Genomic DNA, 27,951 nt, shown 5'->3' with positions numbered 1-27,951 from the left:
AGGGGTCATTTGTGGTCTTTCGAGTGGCAGGATGGTCCTTTCAGAGGACTGCCATGGAAGCTGGACATACTGCACCAGCTGTGCAATGATGCTGGTATCAGTAGTCACACGAACCCTCTCATAACCGTAGACAAATTCCTGGATGTCCACGAAGCACAGACACCTGACAGCTACTACAACAAAAATAAGAGGGCTTGCGAGCCCAGATATTTCAACATGAACTGTTGTCAACCAGGGCACACACCCCTCTAGTCCGTCTTCCACTCACTCGCGCAACAACATGTGCGGTTCGACTGATGCCATCAGAGGATCACTTGGAATGATGCACCTTAGTTTTCAGCGATGAAAGGAGATTCTGCTCACATCCAAGTAATGGATATTTCTGTGTAAGACGTAGACCTGGTGAGCAGTGCATTCATCCAAGACACACTGTCCCTACCCAAGGTCTTTATGGTCTGTTGTTTCTGGATGAGATGCTAACTTGGGCTCAGTATGTGCTCTTGTTCTTTTGCCATTCTTGCAACAGGAAGGTGACGTGTTGTTCCAAGAAGATAATGCTTACACACACACTGCCCGTGAAACTTGATGAGCTCTGCAAGATGAGCAGCAACTTCCCTGGCAAGCATGATCTCCACACTTGTCTCCAATCAAGCATGTGTGGACTATGATGGGACGAGAACTGACTTATCAACCAACAACTCATACAAACCCACGTACGTAGGTCGAGCAGGCATGGTACAACATATTCCTGGACAGTATTCTCCATCTGTACAATCAATTGAATGCCAGAGTCAACACTGTTGCAACAATAAATCTTGGTGAATTGGTAACCTCTAAAAGGGTGTACTATTTTTTTACCTGGCTGAATATGTTTTTTTTAAACGGAATTACCGACCGCAACTATGCAGTAGCCATCTTCAGAATAGTTCATTCTGCTGCAATGCAAATAAGTTTTATCACATCAAAATCACGAGTCTCAATTTTTGAAGAGTTTTGTGCCTTGCTTTACTTTCCTAGTAGCATTCTTCATTCTGACAAGGGACAGGCTGTCTTCCGATATGGTTGCTAGGTGGCAGTATGGTTTCTTCGGCGCTCACAAACGTAATACGGTCCACCAACTTTCTTTTTGTTTGAATATGCCCTTTTGCCTGTATCTCATCCAGTTTGCCATTTTATACACCCAGATTTGTGGTCTCCTTTCCATTACTGCCCAATTCATCAGGCAGACGCACACTGGAAACTTTTCACTAGAATACAAATCTATGGCCTCTTCCCACCACAGACTCCTGAAGACCAGAAAGCAAAGCAATTGCTGAAGACAAACCTGTAGCTGTAGAAAATTGTGTCATCTTATCACAATTCAAAATGTATATGTCCTCTAAATGGATGACTTGACCCCTGGGGCATGGCGTACCTGAACTTCGCAGTACACACTGAGTACTGAAGTTTCCCATTACGAGGAATGGAGAGGGGAGTTCCTTGACAAGCTCTTTCAGTGCATATTTGTCCAATATAGCATGCAGTGGAAAGTATGAAGACAGTGTGATTTTAACAGTTACAATAACTTCCGTTGCAACTACTTGTGTCCCCATGCTAAGAGCTAATCGAGACAAGCAGTATCTGTCACTGACGAAAACAGCCACCCCACCCTCAGCTCTTACTCCAGTAAGATCGCACCTCATGTAAGAATTGTTGCTTCTTATCCCTTAGCACAAGCGTGTCAGTGACTTTTACAAAAGAGATTAACGGGAACATTAGACAGAGACGAGCTCTCTCATCCTACGTGAGGTCATCAATGCCATCAATATCAAAATCACCATCAGAAAAGGAGACAGTTTCTCAGTCTGACGGTTTAACTGCTAATTTCTGTATTTTGATCAGCTTCTTGTCGGTCATTTTTCTTTATTTACTGCAGGTGTTGGTTGCAAGGGGAAAGGCAATGACTAATTTTTCTCTGCTATGAATTTTTTATGTGGACAACTTCTAATGCTTTTGTTGATGACTTCAGCACAGTTTCAGGGTGAGATGCAATTTTTCTCCTGACATGTATATTGATAAGAGCATATCCTTGTGCTCGATTCTGATATCTGAGTGTGCTGAGGCATTACTTTTGGTGAGTGGTTTCTTAATAGCTGACATATAAGTAGTAACAAATGCTAGAGGCCGCATTTCCTAAAAGCTTTTTTAGCTTTACCATAGGGAATTTTTCTTGTAGCTTTTTCTTTCATCGTCATAAATGCTACACTTTCTGCTTCACTGTCAGTGATCGCCAGAGTAGTTTATACATTTTAGAGAAGACATACAAGATTCAATTGATTTTTGGACTGGGCCTCCACAACTTTCACGCACAGCACGGCCAAATCTGTACTGACCCAGGTAGGATTCCACACCCGAAAACTGAGCACTCAGTTGCACGGTACAAAGTCGCAAGGTGTTAGCACCAGCAGAGGCCTCCACTCTCAGGTGCACAAACAGCCTCTCAGTGTGCATGTTGCTGGCTGATGGTTTATAGATTCAGGTCCGGAAAGCCTCACTCTCACTCATATGTTGAGATTCAGTCTGTGTGTCTCAGAAAAGTAGTGCAGCCACTCCATTGCAAGTGTTTTCCTGTAGCAGTATTCTTGAAGTAATAAAGTGTTGTGTGTGTTATTGTGTGTGTTTTCTTGTAGTCGGAACATACTGGTGATGAGTAGGGTGATTTTTCAAGTGTTTTGCTGTGCAATTGCTTTACACCTTTCATTGTGGCATTTTTATTGTTGTGACATGGAAGCTCTGCTTCAAACATTGCTGTAACAACTGATGGAATTTCTTATCATCATGTAACAGGCTGTGCCAGCGTTGCTTTCTCCCTCTTCATCTTTGGCTATGCTTTCTCCTCTGTTCCCACAGTTTCAAATGTGGCAGAATATTGGGAAGTGTATGAAAACTGTATACCGCAACATTTCCATACTTTCAACATTACAGATGCAAAGATATGCTGTGCACCGTTTTTGTAAGGGATTTCTCCCACCTCGTATCAGATGTTGCAGCATCTCGCACCATTGCAGGAATCGTCTCTGCTGCCTTTGACAGTTTATGCTCACTGCTGTCTTCCTACTATCACTGCCATACGAATGCCGTGACCCCTAGCATTTAATTCTACCAATGCGAGAAACAGCCCCATCAGTATTATCATGCCTGGGAGAGAAGAACGAGAATTCCTGATATCTATTACACAGTTGCATAACCGAGTACCACAAATCTGCTATGGAACAGCATTACAAGATTGCGCAAAGTGAACTTAAAAGATTTAGCTGACAATGAAAATGCAAAAAATTAAGATCAACTTACAGAAACCTGAGTGACAAAAAACTACAAAATTGTCTGCATGGGTGTCTGTATACCAACAGCTTGTACCAGATATAAATTTCATATCTTTACGAGCCAAAATTAATTAAATAAAACTGAAACTTTGTTTGTTTGTGATCTAAGTTGTTATGAAATGAGAAACCAAGACACACACAAGCCGTTTAATGTTCTCCACACAACTGTGTTGCCAGCTAACAGCAATGCATTCACCATTTCCCCCTCTTCCCGCACAGACAGTGTGACATGATAGGGGGAATATGCAGGCAGGTGACAGAAGAACTCTGCATTAATGGAAGTACACTGTACACATGCAGAATTCATCTACATCTACATACATACTCCGCAATCCACCATACGGTGCGTGGCGGAGGGTACCTGTTCCACTCCCAAACAGAACGAGGGAAAAATGACTGCCTATATGCCCTAATCTCTCTTATCTTATCTTTGTGGTCTTTCCGCAGAATATAAGTTGGCGGCAGTAAAACTGTACTGCAGTCAGCCTCAAATGCTGTTTCTCTAAACTTCCTCAGTAGCGATTCACGAAAAGAATGCCTCCTTTCCTCAAGAGACTCCCACCCGAGTTCCTGAAGCATTTCCGTAACACTCGCGTGATGATCAAACCTACCAGTAACAAATCTAGCAGCCCGCTTCTGAATTGCTTCTATGTCCTCCCTCAATCCGACCTCATAGGGATCCCAAACGCTCGAGCAGTACTCAAGAATAGGTCGTATTAGTGTTTTATAAGCGGTCTCCTTTACAGATGAACCACATCTTCCCAAAATTCTACTAATGAACCGAAGATGACTATCCGCCTTCCCCACAACTGCCATTACATGCTTGTCCCACTTCATATCGCTCTGCAATGTTACGCCCAAATATTTAATCGACGTGACTGTGTCAAGCGTTACACTACTAATGGAGTATTCAAACATTACAGGATTCTTTTTCCTATTCATCTGCATTAATTTACATTTATCTATATTTAGAGTTAGCTGCCATTCTTTACACCAATCACAAATCCTGTCCAAGTCATCTTGTATCCACCTACAGTCACTCAACGACGACACCTTCCCGTAAACCACAGCATCATCAGCAAACAGCCGCACATTGCTATCCACCCTATCCAAAAGATCATTTATGTAGATAGAAAACAACAGCGACCCTACCACACTTCCCTGGGGCACTCCGGATGATACCCTCACCTCTGATGAACACTCACCATTGAGGACAACGTACTGGGTTCTATTACTTAAGAAGTCTTCGAGCCACTCACACACTTGGGAACCAATCCCATATGCTCGTACCTTAGTTATGAGTCTGCAGTGGTGCACTGAGTCAAACGCTTTCCGGAAGTCAAGGAATATGGCATCCGTCTGATACCCTTCACCCATGGTTCACAAGGTATCATGTGAAAAAAGGGAGAGTTGCGTTTCGCAGGAGCGATGCTTTCTAAAGCCGTGCTGATGCATGGACAGCAACTTCTCTGTCTCAAGGAAATTCATTATATTCGAACTGAAAATATGTTCAAGAATCCTGCAACAAACCAATGTTAGGTATATTGATCTGTAATTTTGAGAATCCGTCCTTCTACCCTTCTTATATACAGGCGTCACCTGCGCTTTTTTCCAGTCGCTCGGGACTTTACGTTGGGCAAGAGATTAGCGATAAATGCAAGCTAAGGAAGGAGCCAATGCAGTAGAGTACTCTCTGTAAAACCGAATTGGAATCCCATCAGGACGTGGCGATTTATTTATTTTCAACCCATTCAGCTGCTTCACAACACCAGGGATGTCTATCACTACATACTCCATACGGGAATCTGTACGAGACTCAAACTGCGGTATGTCTGTACGATCCTCCTGCGTGAAAGATTTCTCAAATGCTAAATTTAAAATTTCAGCTTTCATTTTGCTGTCTTCCATTGCCAGGCCAGACTGATCAGTGAGTGACTGGATGGAAGCCTTTGACCCACTTATCGATTTTATGTAAGACCAGAATTCCTTGGGTTTTCAGCAAGATCTTTTGCTAAGGTATGACGGTGGTAGTGGTTGAATGCTTTGCACATTGCTCTTTTTACAGCAGCACGAATCTCTACTAACTTTTGCCTGTCCTCATTCTCCCAATCTTTCTTGTCCGTGAGTGCAACTGCCTTTGCTTCCTGAGCATTCTCCGAATTGCGCTGTTAAACCACGGTGGGTCTTTCCCGTCCGTAACCCACTTTTTCGGCACATACTTGTCCAATGCATGATTTATAATGCGTTTAAAATTTGCCCATAATTCTTCCACGTCCATCATACCAGAAGTAAATGAAGTCGATTCATTTACTAAGTGGGATGCTAACAACTGCTTATCTGCTCTTTCTAGTAAGAATACTCTCCTAGCCTTCTTGACTGACTTAATAACTTTCATAACCATAGTTGTAATGACATCATCATGATCACTAATCCCTGTCTCAACACTGACACCATCGATAAGGTCTGGTCTGTTCGTGGCTACCAGATCTAAAAATATTTCCATTACGCATTGGCTGTCGATTTGGCTGCTCAAGACAGTTTTCGGATAATGTGTTCAAAAGTAATTCACACTACGGCTTGTCTGTACCACCTGTAATTAATCCATAGACATCCCAGTCTATACTAGGTAGGTTGAAGTCGCCTCCGACTAATATAGCATGATCCGGGTACTTCTGTGATACAGAATGTAGACTTCCTTTAAATGACTCGAGCTGTCACGGTGGAACCTGGTGGCCGGTAATAACACCCCACAATTAACTTTATTTCCCCTAGCCCTGTTAAACGTGTCCCCCACACTATACTTTGACCTCAGTAGACACAATATTTTTGTCAACTGCAATGAAGACACCACCTCCTACGGTGTCTAATCTGTCTTTCCGATACACGTTCCAACTCTCACTAAATATTTCAGAACTTCCTATCTCAGGGTTCAGCCAGGTCTCAGTCACAAGAATAATTTGCGTGCCACACACTTCCTGGAGGGCAGTAAATTCAGGAACTTTATTCCGAACACTCTGAAAATTTACTGCTAATATCTTGATAGTTGAAGTGTCTTTACACTGAGCACGTCCTGATTTCCCTGCCTGCACGTCGAGTGGTAAGTGTTCATCAGGACACCTCACACTACTGCCTAGCCTAAAAAAAACCCATGTGCACGCCATAAGTACTCTGCTACCTGAGTAGCCACTTCCTTTGTGTAGTGCAATTCTTGGTCGTTCCTAATTTCCACTATCAATTTAAATTAAACCAGAAGTTACACACATCTCTACATTTTTATCATTCTTCATACTTTATCATCTGAATGTTCCTTTGTGGCAGTTTTAGTTTATTAAATGTTTGTTATTACATTTCCACAGTCTGAGAATTTTTCTGTGAATCTGCCATAAGTGATCTATGTTACAGGAGCACATAAGAAAAATGCACAGAAAAGAGGTGATTTACATCTTTATCTTGCTACAAAATGAAAGGGATTCTACAACATAAAACTGATTAAATATGACTTTCATCTGTCTTCACATATTTCATACAGCAAATTGCGTGGAACCATCAGTTTCAGTTATACAATACTGCTTGGTATTCTCTTTTGATCTCAAAAGTTATCAATACGTTACTGTATTACTAGCTGAGTACCCAGTGTTGCCAGGTATGCACTTATTCCAATCTTCTATTAGTCCATCTCCTCCTCCCCCTCTCACCGTCCCTCTCTTCCTCTCTCCTTTCTCTGTCCATTTCCTCCTCTCCCCGGTCTCTGTCAACTTCCCCATCCCCCTCTCTCAGTCCATCTGCTACTCGCTCCCTCCAAGTGTCCATCATCTCTTTCCCCTTTTCTCTCTCCATGTTATAAAATCCAACACAATAAAAGGTTTGTGGTTTTTACACCCACAGTATTTCTTTCTATATTGCAATAATTATGTGTGCCAAATTTGGTTGAAATCATTCCAGGAGCTCTTGACCAGTGCCTTTGCTCACGTACACACATGTCAAATATATTTCACACATATTTGTAGACACGATTCACTTGTATCTCTGCTTAATTTTACCCTGCAGGTTCATTTTCATGCAGCTCAATGTTTATTAACGTACAGCATGAACTATGTATCATACAAAGACATAATTTTATTGGTACTGGTATGCCACATGCTGAAGTTTGACTGCATGAACGGCAAAAATGTAGTAAGCAATAAACTTTTCTCTCTCATCATTTTTCTGCACCTCGCCAGTGAGAAAAGGTTTCGTGAAAGTTTGAAATAATGTGTAAAGTTTTATGCAAGTCACTAAGTGCTCTCATTCTGAAATACTATATGAATAAACTATGGGTCTACACATTTGATAGGTAAGTGTGTACAAAGTTTGATTGAAATCAGTGCAATTGTTTAGGAGGAGATGTAGAATATACATACATATATTTTTAAAATATGTATGGATTATTTCACAAGATAACTCGCATTTTAATGCGTGTGTGATTTCACAAGATAACTCACATTTTAATGTGTGTGTGTGTGTGTGTGTGTGTGTGTGTGTGTGTGTGTGTGTGTCAGAGACAGAGAGGGAGGGAGGGGGGAGAGCATGGCGCGCGGGACAGCATGGCGCGGGAGGGGGGACAGCACGGCGCGGGAGGGGGGACAGCACGGCGCGGGAGGGGGGACAGCACGGCGCGGGAGGGGTAAGGAAAGGGAGGTCGTGAAGGGGGGGTGTAGAGGGCAGTCGGGGAGGGTTGGACTGGGCGGGGAGGGGAGGGGAGGGGAGGGTTGGCCTGGGCGGGGAGGGGAAGGGAGGACTGGCTGGGAGGAGGGGAAAGGTCAGGAGGGGGAGGGAGAGAGTAATTATAATTTACCTGATGTGAACTGACTGCTGAAGAGGCAGAGCTTTCACTGACTGAACTCTCTCGCCGCCGGATCCTCGGAGGCAGGGGTGGCGGCAGCCGAGGGCTCGGCACTGGAGCTGCAGTGCAGGAGGGGGAGGAACTCTGCATCTGAGTGCCGGACTGAGGTATCTGCTGCATGCTGGAGTGACTGTGTCCTTGAAGAGAAAAAGACGGGCTCGTGCCACCAGTATTTGCAGGAGACGTAGCTGGAGACGCAGATGCAGAAGCTGTTGCCGAAGTTGAAGCTGGTACCAGACTGGGATAACTTGGGGCTGGTGTTGAAGATATAGGGCCAGGAGACTGGTTGCCAGAACCTCCAAAGGAAGGAGCAGCTGTAAATATGAAATATTATTCATGTACTTTAGTAACTACTCTGCAAACATTTAGTAACAATCAAAATGGCACCCAAATTTCAATATTATTCATGACAGTAAATACAATTTCGCATACAATATTTGCTAATTCAGCCAGAAATATTGTGATGAATGATAGTGTTTTTTTGCAATCACTTTTCCTGATAATTTAGGACCTCATCAAGAAATCCAACACAAAGTTTACAGTTTGCAATTCCAGATGTAAATTTTATAGAAAGTATGTCGCACTGAATGAAAGAAGCTGGGTGAGATTTACAATTTATGTTATATACAAATAGGGCAACAAATTGCAAATTCTCAGTTTGTATGTTTATTCAGTGAAATAGCTAGTGATCTGCCACTATTCAGTTACACAACATGCATGAAGATAGAACTTTTTAATCTGGAGAGAGCTCTTAACAATAAAAATCAAAATGAAGAACGTGTTACAAGAAATTGCCAGATGAGAAAAAATTTCACGGATTAAAAATAAAATCGAAGTTTCTAACATTGCTCTCCTTTCTCCTGCATGTTTCATTAAGGGTGAAATATTACTTTGTAACACACAAAGGTAAGATCAATTTTTAAATGATTGGATTCTCATTCTAGTTTTCAACAATTAATATTTTATGACTAATTGTATTAACATAGCAGTATTGCTGTATACACAGCGCAAGAGGTACACGGCAATACCACGAGATGCTATCACCGCACAGGTGTATCAGACATCAGACGTACTCTCAGTTTCAATCAGCAATCTCCAGATGGCACTCACTAAGTGGGACTATCTTTTGCTTCTGTCTCGTGTCCATAATCGCATAATACGTCTCTGCTTGTAGTGTTTTCAGCCGCTACAAACAGCACTGTCAACCACGGACTACTTTGTTTCCGCCAAGTATGTGCACGTATGGAGATCCTTCTGCCAACAGGCATAAAAAACAATGCATTGCCAACAGTCAACTCAGTTGCTACTGCTTGCTCTGTTTGTACAGTTCCTGCAGTTTAAGTTCCATCAGTTCCACCCAAAAGACAAGTTCCTACAATGCAGTCGCCATTTATGAAACAATAGGAACAGTTAATTAAGAGTGTCTGCATAATATTTTCAGTCACAGTTATTAAATTACCGCCTGTCAACAGACAGAAAAGTTACAGGTACTAGGTAGTTACTAGGTACAGGACTTCAAAAGCCGTGCACCAAAAGTTTAAGTACAACTGAATATCATCTCTGCTTATAAATGTTTTCGATTATTTATCATCGTATTGCCGTATTTCTGTTCTACTGCCACCTCTCGAGCAAATGTATAATTAAATATAACTAGCATGCATAGTGCCATCTTCTATAGGACTGTAAATTGGGTATCTGACAGATCTTGCACCTGGGCTTTCCACAGGAGTATGACCCGTGTGGCAAGAGGTCCACAGAGGGTGAGGAGTAAGGACAAATTAGGATGTTACATAGACTAGGTGGGAAATGGGATACTAATTTTAGGAGGGATGGGAAGGATTGTGAGTAGGATGTTCCTTGCTTTTGGACATGGAGATAAATACTCAAAGCTCTGGTGAAGGATACAGTTTGTTTGTTCCAGCCTGCAATGATACTGAGTGATGAAGGAGTGTGCCTTTACAGCTAGTTGCTGTGTGTGGTAACAGGGTGCTGCTGGCGGTGTGCAAGTGTTTAAGGAGACCAGACAGCTACGTCAGCAGTCTCCTATTCATCCCCCAAGGCAAAAGCTGGTAAATTCCGTGTGCTGGTAGAGAAAGTGTTCCGAATGTGTGTGTATCGTGTACCCAAGCGGAACATGGGAACCGGCTCAGTATACATCTAGTGGGATGTGGGAATCCACCTAAAAACCAAATCCAGACTGGCCAGCACACAGAGCCCTCATCATCAAAATGCCGGGCCGATCTAATGCCCACATAAGTAGGCGGTCGTTAAAAAAAACCATACACACACACACACACACACACACACACACACACACACACACACATGGCTACCAGGGCAGTTGGTGGCAGGGTTAGGGGTGTGCGAGGATATGGTGAGGGAAATGTGTTTGTAAAGTAGGTCATGTAGGGAGATGCCTTCCAGAAGGTGTCTCAGCCCTGCATACATATCATTTCAGACCTGGATAGACATCACAAAAATATCATCAATGGAGCTAAAGAGACTAGATGTTTGGGTAGTTCAGAAGGTTTCTTCTAGGTGTCCCACATACAGGCCAACGTAAGAGGTAATCATTAGGGTGCCCTTAGATAAGGCATAGATCTGTTTGTATATCTTCTCATAAGTTAAGTATGAAAATAATCAATTATTGACAGTAAAACATAAATGGACAGATAAAAAAATCTACTCATCAAACGGCAGCAGGAGAACACACACAAAAAGGTTTAACTTTTACAAGCTTTCAGAATCAGAGGCTCCTTCCTCTGGCAGAAGAGTTGAAAAGAAAGGAAATAGGGCAAAGGAAAAGGACTGGAGAGATTTAGGGAAAAATGTACAGTTAAGAAAGTCACTGAGAACCCTGGGTCTCTCCTCCTCATCCCGTCTGGTAAGCCTCCCCTGGCCCAGGGTTCTAGGTGAACTTTCTGAACTGTACCACTTTCCCTAAACCTCTTCAGTCCTTTTCTTTCACCCCTCTTCCTTCCCTTTCAACTCTTCTGCCAAAATAAGAAGCCACTGGCTCCAAAAGCTTGTAAAAGTTAAACCTTTTTATGTGTGTGTTCTCTTGCCACAGCTCGATGAGTATATTTTTTATCTATCATTTACATTGTATTGTCAAAAAATAAGTAGTTATGCATGAGACTGTAGGTGATATATGTATAAGGAATGAGGCAGTGGGTTTGAAATCAAGACGTCAGGAAAAGTACTGTTTGAGAGGGGTCATGCTGTACCAGTGGGGATCTTGACATGAAGGGAATTGCTGTACACATATCACTCAGTATGATCCTGGACTTTAACAACCGAACCATATTCTCAGTCAGGGCTTTGAAGGATATTGTCGTGCTCGACAATAAGGAACAGCAAACACAATCCTTCCCATCCCTCTCAAAGTAGTATTCCACCACCCAACCTTATCTATGCTGTATCATGGTCTACCCTTACTCTGCACCTCCTTGATCATACCTTTGCGGGAAACCCCAGTATGAGAACCAACCAATTCAACCACTCGGCCCATCCCACTCCAGACCCATCACGGGCTTATCCTCTGCTATCGGAGGCAGAGGCCACCTGTGAAAGCAGTTATGTTGTAACAGCTCTGCCGCAATTCTTGCACAGCACTGTGTGTGGGCACGAGCACCAACAAGCTTTTCAAACAAACTGTCACTGTCAAAGGGTGGTCGAGACCAGAACACGCCATCGAGCACAGTGGCCTCTTCACCACTCATGCAGCCAGATCCTTATCCTCAACACCAGCTCTCCCAAAATGTGTAGATGGGAGTTGTCCCTGCAAAACATGCTGGTTTTTCCATAATCCTCCAGGCCTGTATCGCTGTTAGACTTCTGCCCAACACCCACCTCCACTCCTTCCCCAGGACCTTCACCATCTCTGATGCGCATACTGCTTTTCTCCCCATTGTACTCGCTGCCTCTGCCTCCCACATTTCTATTTTCGCAACTATCGTCTCTTCCTCCTCACCACCAGCCACTCTTCCCCAACCCCATCTGTCAGAGACAATCACCACTCCAATCAAGCTACAGTGCCGGCACTATGTAGTCAGCCAGGACAATGTATCTGTATTTCATTTCAAAGTATTCTGTCTTTTTTCTGTGCCTTTCAACAACTCAATTCCTCTATTATTCATTGGGTCCTTACCTTTACTCCTCAAATTATATACCTTTACCTTGGACTCTCTTACTATCCATATTGCAGGCCATAAAGTAACATATTTCATAAGCATCATGAATTGTACAGTTAAAGGCTGATTGAGGCCTAATATCCTGTAAAACTGGCAATATCTTTTAAAGTACAGCTAGTTCCCAATTATGCTGATGTGTGTCATCCTGTTCGTGGATTATCTGAATATAATTTGCAGATTAAAAGATAAAAATAAAAAATTAAGCCTGAAGTATTCTGCTACATTTAGAACAAATACCTTTGTTTAGAATACACTATTAAGCATGTGACTCACATTCACTTCCCCGTCCCTGTGTCGGACATGGCCAACTTATTTTCTCCATCATCTCTCATTTCACATTCAGCTAAATATGGATGCACTGCCCTCTTAACACATATGCTGGCAATTTTCTCTAAGTGCACTTGTCTCGCCCTTACCCTGGGAGCTAAAGGTTAATAATTTCTACTCAGGTTTCACACAAGTAACGTGAGTAGTGCAGTGCACTTTCAAAGTGACGTTTACTTGTTGTCTCTCTAATAAAATATACTGTTACAGCTGCATACTGCATTCCTGAACATTTACCTGTATTTGGGATTATCTGTGCTTTTTAGTTATCCGTGCAGTCTTGGATTGGCATTAACCTGGATAATCTGGAGCTTGCTGTATTGTGAACACAATATATTGAACAGAATTTTCTTCTCTGGTCATCTAAATTATATAATGAAATAGCCATAGAACAGTCATTTGTACAATAAGTGTGTGTTCATTCAGATATGTAAGCTACACATGACAGCACAGGCTGGTTGTTCATGACATTACATGGGAGTCAGCCACATTACCAATACTGCAGTACTTCTTGTAAAAACACAGGACGCTTGCAATTGTGTGTGTGACTGAGTGAGTTACGCATTATTAACTCGAACCAAGCACCCTTTAAAAACACACTAGAAAATCTGGTTTATGTCATTTCTAGGATTTCATTTGATGAAAAGGCACTCAAGGTTGTGAAAGAAATACCTGAATATTACAAAACTAATTACAATGATTGCCGAGTTCGAAGGTACAGTAGAAAGACCGATAAGTGAGAGCATGATGGTAAGATTTGGATGGAAACCTTTCAAAATTTATTTTTGTATTTTACAGAGCTAATTTGTTTTTGAGATTATTTACGATAATATGGACAGGAGCAGAGAACTCACCTTGCCCAATCATAATATTTGCGAAAACAGAGAAGTCGGCAGCTGAGGATGCAGGTGTTGGTACATGGTGTGGAGGTGTATGTGGAGCCGAGCAGGTGTGTGGTGTTCGTGGGGTGGTTGTTTCTTCTCCATCCTCTGGCAAGCGGTTTGTGGAAGGAAACAGATGACGCTCTCCCAAAGAAGGCAATGGGCCAGGAGGATGACTGCGACCAGGGAGGTTGCGTGGTTTAATACCAGGTGATTTAAGATTCAAATCTGGCCATTTTCGAGACTGAAACAAATGAACACAAAAATAATCCTTCCTCTCTCTCTCTCTCTCTCTCTCTCTCTCTCTCTCTCTCTCTCTCTCTCTCTCTGACACACACACACACACACACACACACACACACACACAGTACTGATAAGGCAGGTTGCAATTAGATTTTCTGTAAAGACTTAAAGACTATTTCCATTTATGGTGCAGAATTGATACCCTATAACACCACTTTTACGTTCTCAGAATTGAAGTTTTCTCGCCCTTTCTGACATTTTTTACCAGTCCCATCAAATTTCCTATGCCCACAGTGTTAATTTGCACCTGATTTTGCATCAACATATTTATAATTTTCCCGTGATTTATGCATTACGAAAATATGTTTGTGGACAGAAAATGATGCTGACATGATGTTGGCCGTCCAGTAGTGTTTACAAATATGATGTCATTAAGTTTCTTCACACCAGGGCACTCTATGCAGTGGATTTGAACTGGTAAGTGCGTAAGAAGTGTTGGAACAATTTGTGCTCTATCTCCTGCCGCTGCCAAGCTCTACTTGGCATGGTGGCTGATGGGAGTAACTAGGTTCTTTCGAATAAGATATCATGACCAATCACAGCCATTTTCAAACTTTCTCTACTGTGCAAAAACAGTTCCGTGATTGCTGTGATCATCGTGAGACCTTTGTCGAATGACAGCTGCAGGCTTTCAAAAACATAGATTATGACATAAGAAATTGAGTCAAACGTTCCTACTTCCCAGACAGTTATCAGTTCCAGTTACATCAGCAGTTTTTATTATATAATAAACTTTTATTATATAATAAACTTTTATTATATAATAAACTTTTATTATATAATAAACTTTTATTATATAATAAACTTTTATTATATAATAAACTTTTATTATATAATAAACTTTTATTATATAATAAACTTTTATTATATAATAAACTTTTATTATATAATAAACTTTCATTATGTAATAAACAAGTCCTTGACAAGTCTTCTGATGCGTTATGTACATATATCATACATAAAGTGCAAGTGGTATGCTATACATAACTTTTACAGCTTAAAACGCCATTTTTTGGAAGTCCCTTGAAAAGTGTAAAAGTGGAGTTTCACTGTAACTATATTTTCAAACTATGGGTAAATTGTAATATAAACAAGTAATACATGGAACAGATAGCCATCGTCCAAACACTGAAATCCACCAACAACAGTCAATTTTTCTTTCAACTCATTCCATTTTTTTAAAATTAAATGCTTTTGAAAGCAAGCACTGACAGGTGCGTATTACTGAACTGTTAGCCAGGACCCAGTCCCACATACTGTTCCTGCATTTTTGCTCAGCTATGGAGTGATCCCACCCCCTCAAATTGCCCATTTCTGGCCACAATCCCTCCTTCCACAATGACCTTTATCTGGTCAGATTACATACTTGCCAATCTAGTCCTGAAAAACCACAAAAATCACACCCAAACTGCCTTGCAACACCACTTCTCCAACCATAAAATTTTCCTGCTTTGCAATCCCAAATTCCTGCATTAAATTTCTCACACTGAAACTCTAACCCCCCCAGGAACTACAGCAACATTCAGAACTCCATCTCAAAAAAATTCTCCAATTCCACCTGTTCACCTCCTACTGCGGCCTTTGATTATACAACTATCCGCCACCTCTACAACAGACTACAAACCTCCCTCAAAAGACCTTCTCTCCTCCTACTAGTCCCTCCAATGGGAACATTTTCACCACAAATGCTAGCAATAACACCCAACCCAAACCAATACTTGCCTGACTCAATTCACAACTCTGTTCAACCATGATACACCCCCTGCCCCCAAATCACTCTCTCGAACCTTGCCTCACCATCACTCAAACTTTTAACATGGAAACCAACCATAATACACATGCAGGAAAAACTGAAACCTACCAGCTGAAAACTGCTCCTGATCCCACAAAGGTTCCACTACTGTGGTTTTGAACTGCTGGGATTATATGGCAGAAGGACTCTGCCAGCTGTCAGATTCATCCACCTGCAAACCCTGCCACAGTGACCCCATTCCAGAAATCCAGCAGTATCTGCAGTCCCTCCTCAAATCCTTAGGCCTAACTCAGAACTTCCCCCCCCCCTCTCCCCCCCCCCCCTCCGCCTCCTCTCATCTCTACTACTCCCAGAACTCCTATTGCACTGCCTTCTAATGTCTATAATCCCAACCACTCAGGATGACTCATTTGGTCAAATTACTGTGCCCCGAAGTAACGATCTCATGGACCAACACCTTCAGCCTATGACTCTTAACCTACCCTCCTATATAAAAATACATCAGTCATTTCCTCCATCAACTCTTCACAGTTCCTGTCCTTTACCACAAAGTGCCCTGGTATTATTGTTGATGCCAACTGCCCTCCCCTCCCCCATCTCTCCTCATTAAACCTACGAACCACAAAGCAATGCCTCCACTTTGACAGCTGTGACTCACTCCATGTCAAGAAATTTCATCCACACAGCCAATCCACCCATGGTCATCGCATCTGTAGTCAGACAAGCAGTCCTCCAGATATAGCAAGTGTCTTACAGCGGCCTTCACAGACTGTAATTACCTTCCCAACATTCTAGAGAAACAGATCTGCGCCTCATATCTCCAGTCACCCATCACTGCCCACACACCCATTGTCCGGCCACAATGGAGCACACCTCTCGTGACTCAATACCACCCAGGATGGCAGTAACTACCTCACATTGTGACCTGAAGTGCAGAATATCCTAATCACTATCCTTCCTACCACTCCCATAGAGGTATTCTGTCACCCACCAAACCTGTGCAATATTCTTGTTCATCCCTGCTCCAACTGTGCCCCCAATCCCTTGCCTCATGGCTAACATCCCTGCAATAAACCTGGATACATGTCCCATACATCCTACCACAATCACCTATTCCAATTCTGTCACAAGCATTTCCTACCCCATCTAAGGCAGGCTCTTCTGTGAAAACAGCCAAATGATATACAAACTAAGCTGCAATCGGTGTGCTACATTCTACATGGGCCTGACAACTTACAAACAGTCTATCCACATGAATGGCCACCAACCGACTGGCCACAAGACAGCTGCTCCACGCAGTTACTGAGCACACTGTCTAACATTATGTGCTTCACTTCAATGACCACTTCACAATCTGTGCCATCTGGCTCCTTCCTAACAACACCAGCATTTTCAAATTGCACAGGTAGGAACTCTCCCAGTAATATATCATAAGTTCCCATAACCCTGGCATCAACGTTAATTAGTGCCTGCCCTCCACCTACGTATCCCCTACCCTGCGCCAGCACTACACAACCTTCTATGCCAACAGTCTTTTATTCCCTTCTCTACTTTCTTAATCCCCCAAACCCCCCCCCCCCCCACACACACACACACACACACACAACACTTGACTGCACCTAGCAGCCCTAGCCCACCCCCACCATGCCCCTGCATGCTTCCACATGCAGAACTACATCTTTCCCCACCCCTATTCTGCTATCCCTTCCCCTCCACCTCTGTACCCCCACCACCTATACCAGACTGATGTTTCCGCTAGGTGCAGTTTTAGACTGCAGTCTGGCCACAGTGGCCTGACTGGTCTTGTGTGTGAGTTGTGCTTGTCGGAATGTATGTGTGTGTCCTCTATTTTGGTAGAAGGCCTTCTAATTGGAGGGTTAAATGCAAAACTGTCTTTTCAACATGCCTATCAGCAACTCAAGTCTCCTTTATATGATGAGCAGCAATTCCATCTTTTTCACAATATTGTTGTTATACCATCCTCGACTTTCCACTGCTTGATCTAAACTGTCAGTTTAATAAGTCATGGTTGTGAAATACTAACACAGATTATTTACAGAAGGGTGGAGTAACTGATATAGGCCATCTTGGGGTGGTGGTGGTGGTGGTGATTAGTGTTTAACGTCCCGTCGACAACGAGGTCATTAGAGACGGAGCGCAAGCTCGGGTTACGGAAGGATGTGGAAGGAAATCGGCCGTGCCCTTTCAAAGGAACCATCCCGGCATTTGCCTGAAACGATTTAGGGAAATCACGGAAAACCTAAATCAGGATGGCTGGAGACGGGATTGAACCGTCGTCCTCCCGAATGCCATCTTGGGGCAGAGATGGTAAAGGGAATGGAAGATCAGCTGTTCAGAATGGGTATTTTCTTGAAAAGAGAAGGTTAATTAGAAAAGCTATAAGAGTGTACTAGTATTTCAATGAATTTGTAATGAAATGATAATTAAATGGAGACCCCTAGCTGCAAACAGGCGTTGATGTACTTCATTGGGGACATGTTGAAAATGTGTGCCCCGTCCGGGACTCGAACCCGGGATCTCCTGCTTACATGGCAGACGCTCTATCCATCTGAGCCACCGTGGGCACAGAGGATAGTGCGTCTGCAGGGACTTATCCCTTGCACGCTCCACGTGAGATCCACAATCCCAACATGTCCACACCACTACATTCGTAGTGCGCCTAATAGATGTTTGCCCATCATACTCATTACTTGTGGCAGATTAATCTACCAAGTCCCGTACGAGTTCGGGCATAGTGTGTGCGTTCGCACAAGGAGGTCAATGGCCGGGAAGCCATATTTTAACTATATATGTAATGTAATATGTAATGTAATTTGTAATGCTTTCACATGCCACACAGGGATATTTCTATTTCACAAATAGAAATCCGCTGACTGTATTTTGGTTTCTCAGGTTTCTATTTGTGATATAGTGAAAGTTGCTTCATCAGGTGTTCCAAGATTAACTTGAGGTGGTTTACCATGAACTGGCAAAGCAAATGCACCTGCTTACTGCAATAAATGCTGAAATTCCTCTAAGATTTTTTATTTCCATTTCACATATGTATTGTTAACAGAGACAAGTAGGGAAATGTTGAGAATAAACATCCTGTGTCCCTGAAGAAAGAAGTTTAGCTAAATCACATCAAGCTCAGATAATTTGGTTAGGAAATGAATTACTGGAAATGGTAGATGAGTTTTGCTATTTGTGTAGCAAGACTGTGACACCGAAAGTGGAGAGATATAAAATGTAAACTGACAATAGCAAGGAAAGTGCCCTTGAAAAAGAACAATATTAAAATATCTGTCATAAATTTAAGTGTTAGGATGCATTTTTCTGAAAGCATTTGTTTGAAGTGTAGCCCTGAAAGGCAGTGAAACATGGATGATAAATAGGATAGTTGAGAAAAGAACACACACTTTTGAAATGTGGTGCTACAGAAGCATGTTGTAGATTACGCGAGTGGAGTGGGTAACTACTGAGGCCATACTGAACTGAACAGAAAAGAAATATACGACACATGTTGGCTAAAAGAAGGGATTGATTGATACGACACATCTTGAGACAATCAAGCAATAGTCAGTTCGGTAAGTAAGGGAAGAGTTGGGGGTTAAAACTGTAGAAGACAACCAAGGCTCAAATACAATAAGCAAGTTCGAGTGGATGTCAGCTGTTGCTGCAATGCAGATACAAATAAAATTGAACAGAACACAAATTTCGATAGCTGCATCAAACCAGACTATAGACTGATGACTATAACTGTTAATTGATCAATAATGATTGAAATGTTTGAAAGCTTGAACCAATATTCCACGTATTACTTCATTCCCATTACGCTTGCATCATTTCTCTCTAAACAAATGAAATGTAAACTTCTATTCATCCTTCTGTGCTTCATTGCGCACAGTACAATGATCAACTATGAAGTCATATTTCAAAATTTGTCAGGTAGTATTTGTAGTGTTGCCTCTCGGCTGCCATTTTTGCCAGTGTGAACTTTTGAGCTTAACTGGTAGTTGACACCTTGCTTCAGCACACAGTTTACTATACATTCACCTTATTTGAGAAGTTTTAAGTTTAACAAGTGATGTGTCACTGCTGTTAGTGCTTGATATGTACATACATTATACTTACAATTTTTATATTGCTTCTGATCTTAATTACAATTTCTGAAGATGCAACGGTCAAAGCATTTAATGTGAAATAAAAGAATAAAAAATTCTTAAATTATTATGACAGAACGGTTCATAAAGTTCACAATGATTACAGATTCACTGAAGGGGTTTATTTTCCTTAATTAATCAGTGCTCCATATTGCCAGACATTCACAATATGAATCAGTTAATAGTGGTCATGACCCAAATGGGTTATACATTAATGAGTGAGAGGCAGATACTGACACTGTTCAGTTCATGCATTTTCCGCAATTTATTTTTAGAGGCCCTGTGCAGTAACTGAACCCATTTGTGAGTGTTTTATATTGAAGTTTTATTGTCACTTCCAGGAATTATCACGCTACATAAATTTAGTTATTTATTTATTTTTTACTCACAAATCTAGGTGGCTGTCTGCAACCACGAGGCTCTATTTCCAGTGACTTATTGTACAAGTAATTACTGATATCTGCATCTTTCATATCTTCAAATGGTGCCAGTGTTTCCAAAAAATGCTGCAATAAAAAAGGACACTTAAAAAATAATTTTGAAGTTATGGCGTGTGGAGTTATAGTTACAATGTATGCATATTCTATTTTTTATAAAAATATGAAAAGGAAGATTTACATTAAATACAGTGAAACCAGAGACAGAATTAAAACAGGAATGGTAAAAAAGTCAGTATAAATTTGAAAACTTAATAAACCACGGAATAATGTAGATAGAGAGGTCAAAATTGACATACATGCTTGGAATGACATGGGGTTTTATTAGAACCACCCCATATTGCTAGATGCGTGAAAGATCTCTTGCGCGAGTCATTTGGTAATGATCGTGTGCCCAGCCGCCACTTTCGTCATGCTTGGCCTCCCAGGTCCCCAGACCTCAGTCTGTGCGATTATTGGCTTTCGGGTTACCTGAGGTCTCAAGTGTATTGTGATTGACCGACATCACTAGAGATGCTGAAAGACAACATCCGACGCCAATGCCTCACCATAGCTCCCGACATGCTTTACAGTGCTGTTCACAACATTACTCCTCGACTACAGCAATTGTTGAGTAATGATGGTGGACATATTGAGCATTTCCTATAAAGAACACCATCTTTGCTTTGTCTTACTCTGTTATGCTAATTATTGCTATTCTGATCAGATTAAGCGCCATTTGTCGGACATTTTTTGAACTTTTGTATTTTTTGGGTCTAATAAAATTCCATGTCATTCCAAGCATGTATGTCAATTTGTACCTCTCTATCTACATTATTCCGTGATTTATTCAGTTTCCAAATTTATACTGACTTTTTGATCACCCGGTACATTGAATCACATTATTAGCAGCACAAATTTGAGTGCAAGAAAGTAGTGATCTATAACTTTAGAGCTCTACTAAGATATTGTAAGTGCGATAGATATAAAAATTGAGAGAGTGAGTGGGGAGGGGGGGAGAGGGGGGAAGAGTGGTGCGAGGGGGGAAGAGTGGTGCGAGGGGGGAAGAGTGGTGCGAGGGGGGAAGAGTGGTGCGAGGGGGGAAGAGTGGGGCGAGGGGGGAAGAGTGGGGCGAGGGGGGAAGAGTGGGGCGAGGGGGAAGAGTGGGGCGAGGGGGGAAGAGTGGGGCGAGGGGGGAAGAGTGGGGCGAGGGGGGAAGAGTGGGGCGAGGGGGGAAGAGTGGGGCGAGGGGGGAAGAGTGGGGCGAGGGGGGAAGAGTGGGGCGAGGGGGGAAGAGTGGGGCGAGGGGGGAAGAGTGGGGCGAGGGGGGAAGAGTGGGGCGAGGGGGGAAGAGTGGGGCGAGGGGGGAAGAGTGGGGCGAGGGGGGAAGAGTGGGGCGAGGGGGGAAGAGTGGGGCGAGGGGGGAAGAGTGGGGCGAGGGGGGAAGAGTGGGGCGAGGGGGGAAGAGTGGGGCGAGGGGGGAAGAGTGGGGCGAGGGGGGAAGAGTGGGGCGAGGGGGGGAAGAGTGGGGCGAGGGGGGGAAGAGTGGGGCGAGGGGGGAAGAGTGGGGCGAGGGGGGAAGAGTGGGGCGAGGGGGGAAGAGTGGGGCGAGGGGGGAAGAGTGGGGCGAGGGGGGAAGAGTGGGGCGAGGGGGGAAGAGTGGGGCGAGGGGGGAAGAGTGGGGCGAGGGGGGAAGAGTGGGGCGAGGGGGGAAGAGTGGGGCGAGGGGGGAAGAGTGGGGCGAGGGGGGAAGAGTGGGGCGAGGGGGGAAGAGTGGGGCGAGGGGGGAAGAGTGGGGCGAGGGGGGAAGAGTGGGGCGAGGGGGGAAGAGTGGGGCGAGGGGGGAAGAGTGGGGCGAGGGGGGAAGAGTGGGGCGAGGGGGGAAGAGTGGGGCGAGGGGGGAAGAGTGGGGCGAGGGGGGAAGAGTGGGGCGAGGGGGGAAGAGTGGGGCGAGGGGGGAAGAGTGGGGCGAGGGGGGAAGAGTGGGGCGAGGGGGGAAGAGTGGGGCGAGGGGGGAAGAGTGGGGCGAGGGGGGAAGAGTGGGGCGAGGGGGGAAGAGTGGGGCGAGGGGGGAAGAGTGGGGCGAGGGGGGAAGAGTGGGGCGAGGGGGGAAGAGTGGGGCGAGGGGGGAAGAGTGGGGCGAGGGGGGAAGAGTGGGGCGAGGGGGGAAGAGTGGGGGGAGGGGGGAAGAGTGGGGGGAGGGGGGAAGAGTGGGGGGGAGGGGGGAAGAGTGGGGGGGAGGGGGGAAGAGTGGGGGGAGGGGGGAAGAGTGGGGGGGAGGGGGAAGAGTGGGGGGAGGGGGAAGAGTGGGGGGAGGGGGAAGAGTGGGGGGGAGGGGGGAAGAGTGGGGGGAGGGGGGAAGAGTGGGGGGAGGGGGGAAGAGTGGGGGGAGGGGGGAAGAGTGGGGGGAGGGGGGAAGAGTGGGGGGAGGGGGGAAGAGTGGGGGGAGGGGGGAAGAGTGGGGGAGGGGGGAAGAGTGGGGGAGGGGGGAAGAGTGGGGGAGGGGGGAAGAGTGGGGGGAGGGGGGAAGAGTGGGGGGAGGGGGGAAGAGTGGGGGGAGGGGGGAAGAGTGGGGGGAGGGGGGAAGAGTGGGGGGAGGGGGGAAGAGTGGGGGGAGGGGAAGAGTGGGGGGAGGGGAAGAGTGGGGGGAGGGGAAGAGTGGGGGGAGGGGAAGAGTGGGGGGAGGGGAAGAGTGGGGGGAGGGGAAGAGTGGGGGGAGGGGAAGAGTGGGGGGAGGGGAAGAGTGGGGGGAGGGGAAGAGTGGGGGGAGGGGAAGGGTGGGGGGAGGGGAAGGGTGGGGGGAGGGGAAGGGTGGGGGAGGGGAAGGGTGGGGGGAGGGGAAGATTGGGGGGAGGGGAAGATTGGGGGGAGGGGAAGAGTGGGGGGAGATGAAGAGTGGGGGGAGATGAAGAGTGGGGGGAGATGAAGAGTGGGGGGAGATGAAGAGTGGGGGGAGATGAAGAGTGGGGGGAGATGAAGAGTGGGGGGAGATGAAGAGTGGGGGGAGAGGAAGAGTGGGGGGAGAGGAAGAGTGGGGGGAGAGGAAGAGTGGGGGGAGAGGAAGAGTGGGGGAGAGGAAGAGTGGGGGGAGAGGAAGAGTGGGGGGAGAGGAAGAGTGGGGGGAGAGGAAGAGTGGGGGGAGAGGAAGAGTGGGGGGAGAGGAAGAGTGGGGGGAGAGGAAGAGTGGGGGGAGAGGAAGAGTGGGGGGAGAGGAAGAGTGGGGGGAGAGGAAGAGTGGGGGGAGAGGAAGAGTGGGGGGAGAGGAAGAGTGGGGGGAGAGGAAGAGTGGGGGGAGAGGAAGAGTGGGGGGAGAGGAAGAGTGGGGGGAGAGGAAGAGTGGGGGGAGAGGAAGAGTGGGGGGAGAGGAAGAGTGGGGGGAGAGGAAGAGTGGGGGGAGAGGAAGAGTGGGGGGAGAGGAAGAGTGGGGGGAGAGGAAGAGTGGGGGGAGAGGAAGAGTGGGGGGAGAGGAAGAGTGGGGGGAGAGGAAGAGTGGGGGGAGAGGAAGAGTGGGGGGAGAGGAAGAGTGGGGGGAGAGGAAGAGTGTGGAGAGGAAGAGTGTGGAGAGGAAGAGAGGAAGAGTGTGGAGAGGAAGAGAGGAAGAGAGTGGAGAGGAAGAGAGTGGAGAGGAAGAGAGTGGAGAGGAAGAGAGTGGAGAGGAAGAGAGTGGAGAGGGGGAGAGGAAGAGAGTGGAGAGTGGGAGAGGAAGAGAGTGGAGAGTGGGAGAGGAAGAGAGTGGAGAGGGGGAGAGGAAGAGAGTGGAGAGGGGGAGAGGAAGAGAGTGGAGAGGGGGAGAGGAAGAGAGTGGAGAGGGGGAGAGGAAGAGAGTGGAGAGGGGGAGAGGAAGAGAGTGGAGAGGGGGAGAGGAAGAGAGTGGAGAGGGGGAGAGGAAGAGAGTGGAGAGGGGGAGAGGAAGAGAGTGGAGAGGGGGAGAGGAAGAGTGTGGAGAGGGGGAGAGGAAGAGTGTGGAGAGGGGGAGAGGAAGAGTGTGGAGAGGGGGAGAGGAAGAGTGTGGAGAGGGGGAGAGGAAGAGTGTGGAGAGGGGGAGAGGAAGAGTGTGGCGAGGGGGAGAGGAAGAGTGTGGAGAGGGGGAGAGGAAGAGTGTGGAGAGGGGGAGAGGAAGAGTGTGGAGAGGAGGAGAGGAAGAGTGTGGAGAGGAGGAGAGGAAGAGTGTGGTGAGGAGGAGAGGAAGAGTGTGGAGAGGAGGAGAGGAAGAGTGTGGAGAGAGAGAGAGAGAGAGAGAGAGAGGGGGGGGGGGGGGAGTTAAGTAACACAAAAGGAAACTGGCAGTTTTATTCTCATGCTTGTTTACACCATTGTTTTTCTAGCTTTCCTTCTCTAACTACATCAAAATACCAGATACTACCGTTTTAATTGTTAGAAAACAGACTTATTTTCTCTGAGACAAAAATTTCCAGTTTTCGAATTATGAAAAATCGAGAATGGGATGTAACAATATTATGAGAATGAAAGTTGCTACTCACCATATAGCTGAGATGCTGAGTCACAGATAGGCACAACAATAGACTCTCATAAATAAGCTATTGGGCAGTAAGGCATTCGCCAAAATTTGATGACACGCGCACGCACACACACGATTGCAGTCTCAGGCAACTGAGGACATACCGCGAACTGGTGCTGCTGCGAGCAGTGTGGCCTCAGTTGCCTGAGACTGCAGCATCTCCGCTATATGGTGAGTAGCAACTTTCCTTCTCATAATAAATGTCCAGTTTCGATAGATTTCATCTTTATCATAACAAAATTTCCTTTTTACCAAAGACTTCAGTGAAAAAGGAACCTCTAATCACATGACCTGAGGATTCAGAGTATCTCCAGGTTTCTCCTGTGATGACATATTATTGTAAGGTTAAGGGTAAAAAAAAAAAAAGCAGCAATACTCTCATAATTTATATACAAAAGAAACCTTTTTATTATACCACATATTAGTAGATAGGTACACACCCGAATCTTTGGTTCAGTCTTTAAACAATAAGGTTGGTTCTGGTACTGTTGTATTTCACCCGTTATTTCAGCTACTTTCCGTCGTTTGCTGAAGTTAATAAGTTCTGGAGAGTTTGGCAAGTAGTCAGGATTTCCCTCTTCAATATGAAGGATGTTAGTCAGGTACATACCTGCAGAAATGATTTTTTTTTCATTTCTAGCAACAGTAAAAATTAATGAACTTAAATAGCTGTTTCATGAAGTGTGGTTTTTAAGTGTAAGAAAATATTTATATTACCAACTGAAAAAAACTAATAAGAATAAACAAATGCATTACATATGTTACAGTACTGACCTCATATATGAACTAAGTACACTAAGGTATTCACATTCACTCTAATAAAAAACCTTCTTTTACCTGTTTCTGCCATTTTTGGCAACATTTGGAGAATCCAATCTTGGGGGTTGGTATGAAACTACATTCAGGTATTTTTGTCTACACTGTCAACAGCATTAGTTTATTTATGCAAGCTTAATGAAGTACATCAAGCTCATCTCTCAGTATTATAACAGTGGTTCTAGTTTCTCTTCACAACGAAAGATGACGCCAACAGACATGGGCAATTCAGGAAATTAACCCAAATGTTTCTGATTGGAGGTTAATGTTTGCAGCGTAACATAATTTGCTAAATCTACAAATATTAGTGGAGGTTAAAGTAATCCTAAGCATCAAGATGTGAGGTACGTCCCACTATGATGATTAGTCTGGTAGCAAAGACGAAATGCATGATCCTTGTGCAATCGATGCAGACAAGAAATCAATTCAATTTCTACTGCTTGCAACAGGATGCAATGCCCAAGAAAGTCCAAAAGATAATGATATTCTTTAAAAACAATAGTTGTAAGACTAGTTTCGAAAGTAGTGAAAATCAATGCTATAAGGTCGTTCAAAGATGCTTCCGTTCTTTGAAGAGAAGCGATACCCTGATAAAGCTGTTGTGAAATATAGAGACACTACCGTAACACACATTGTTTGACTAGTAAACTGGTATTTGAAATTAAATAAATACTAAATCAACATCAAAATAATTCAGTATAAGAAAAACCACACCAGAATGTATCACATTAACATACTTCCATTACCGTTCATGTGCAACATAAGCTCTACAGCAAGGCACGCAAATGTCCACTGCAGTCAGACAATGTGTAACTCACCTACAACAGCAGTAACTGAAAAGAAAGTGATCTCTGGTTCCTGCTCACCTTCCTGCATCTTAATAATTCGGAATAAATGCAAAAACTGAAGTAATTAGAAGAACACCAATGGTCAGTCAGCACAAGTGTCTTAGGGAGGCAAAATACCACTACCACCGCCACTTCTGCCTCTACTACTACTCCTACTACTACTACTACTGATAATAATAATAAAAATAATAATAATAATTGAAATACAAAGGAAACCTGATGTCATTTCGTGCCAAAAAGTCTTAAGAATACTTCTACAGTCTGTAAAGATATTTACAGTATGACTGCTGACAGACAGTGTTCGCATCCAGGTAACAGCTTCACCGTGATGTGGAATTTCACCAAGTTACATGTATTGCTCACCTTCTTGCACCAAAAGGTGGCACGTAGGAAAATTTTTTATGTTTTTAAATGATAATTAAACTGTTACCTGGCTCATAATTAGAAGACCCTGCCTTTGAAATTAGCTGAGGAAGCCTGCATTTGGATATGTTGAGCAGTACCTTTCATCTGCTCGTTTTTGTTTTTTTTGTAGATGTGAAGAGTTGGAGGTTTATCATTACTGCCTTCAGTATTCTTGCCATTGGATTCACTCACATGACTATAAATTGCACTTACTTATTTAATCTTTGAGTATTTTCCATGCTATTAACTTCTGTGCAAATTGAACAATACACAATGTCACAGCACCTCAGGTTACCTATAAGAATCTAATGGTTTACAAGGCAAATGTCTAGCTCAAATCGATCAGTATAGCATCAACAGATGATTTTGCTTCAAAGATACTGCATATGGCTGAAACAACATTTTCAACAGCTTCTGGTGTACATGATTTTTCCCTGAAGCCTTAACGAGTTTGTCAGTGTTTCATTACAGATAAAATGTTTGTAAATATGTTGATACATACAATGTTATACTATTATCGAAAGTATGAGGGCAAAAGAAATCTGACAGCAATTAGCAACACATGACTTGTTTCCTTTTTATGGATCTGAACCTCAATTAGTAAAAACAGAACCTTTATTGGACCACACTGCTGTCCAACTGTTAAGACCACTCTTTTCAGGAACTAATACAGGTATCAAGTTGAAATTTTGTCACATAATAAGTTCTACAGTCCCTTGGCGGCAAAAAGAAAAAAGCTTCTAAATCAATGCAATCGAAAGACATAACCATTTTTTGATGCTCACTAACACACTCATCAAAACCTATAGGAAGCTTCCCACTGACCTAGATTCATAAACTTTGGCAAGAAGCGTGGTTTCACAGCACAAGTAAAAGAAAAAATACAAAGCTTGTAATTTGTAATTATATTACATAAGAAACATTCCACGTGGGAAAAAACCAACGGTTGCTACATCAGCAAAGAGGGAAGGAGAGAGAAAGACGAAAGGATTTTTTTTTTTTTGTTGGGTTTAAGGGCACTCAACTGCTTAGGTCATTAGCGCCCAGTCACTGTTGTTAGAGCACATGGAATCTGGTAAAACTCAA

At 44.1% G+C, this 27,951-nt stretch overlaps 1 protein-coding gene and 1 non-coding gene across 2 annotated transcripts in view; both read right to left on the bottom strand.

Annotated features, from left to right (window-relative positions):
- Positions 1 to 27,951, bottom strand: part of LOC126100203 (protein son of sevenless) — a 185,727-nt gene that overhangs the window by 39,829 nt on the left and 117,947 nt on the right. The window contains exons 20-23 of the mRNA XM_049910763.1: positions 25,237 to 25,406; positions 20,251 to 20,367; positions 13,616 to 13,886; positions 8,197 to 8,558 (exon numbers count right to left, since the gene is read on the bottom strand). Of these exons, the coding sequence (XP_049766720.1) occupies positions 8,197 to 8,558; positions 13,616 to 13,886; positions 20,251 to 20,367; positions 25,237 to 25,406 (920 nt within the window). The remainder of the gene's footprint in view (positions 1 to 8,196; positions 8,559 to 13,615; positions 13,887 to 20,250; positions 20,368 to 25,236; positions 25,407 to 27,951) is intronic.
- Trnat-ugu (transfer RNA threonine (anticodon UGU)) lies at positions 18,209 to 18,283 on the bottom strand. Its single transcript has one exon. It is a non-coding gene; the product is annotated as a tRNA-Thr (tRNA).

Source organism: Schistocerca cancellata, chromosome 9 (genome assembly GCF_023864275.1).
Source record: "Schistocerca cancellata isolate TAMUIC-IGC-003103 chromosome 9, iqSchCanc2.1, whole genome shotgun sequence".
NCBI classification, from domain to species: Eukaryota; Metazoa; Arthropoda; class Insecta; order Orthoptera; family Acrididae; genus Schistocerca; species Schistocerca cancellata.
The sequence above is the reverse complement of the archived record's forward strand: the minus strand, read 5'-3'. Positions and strand labels throughout refer to the sequence as shown.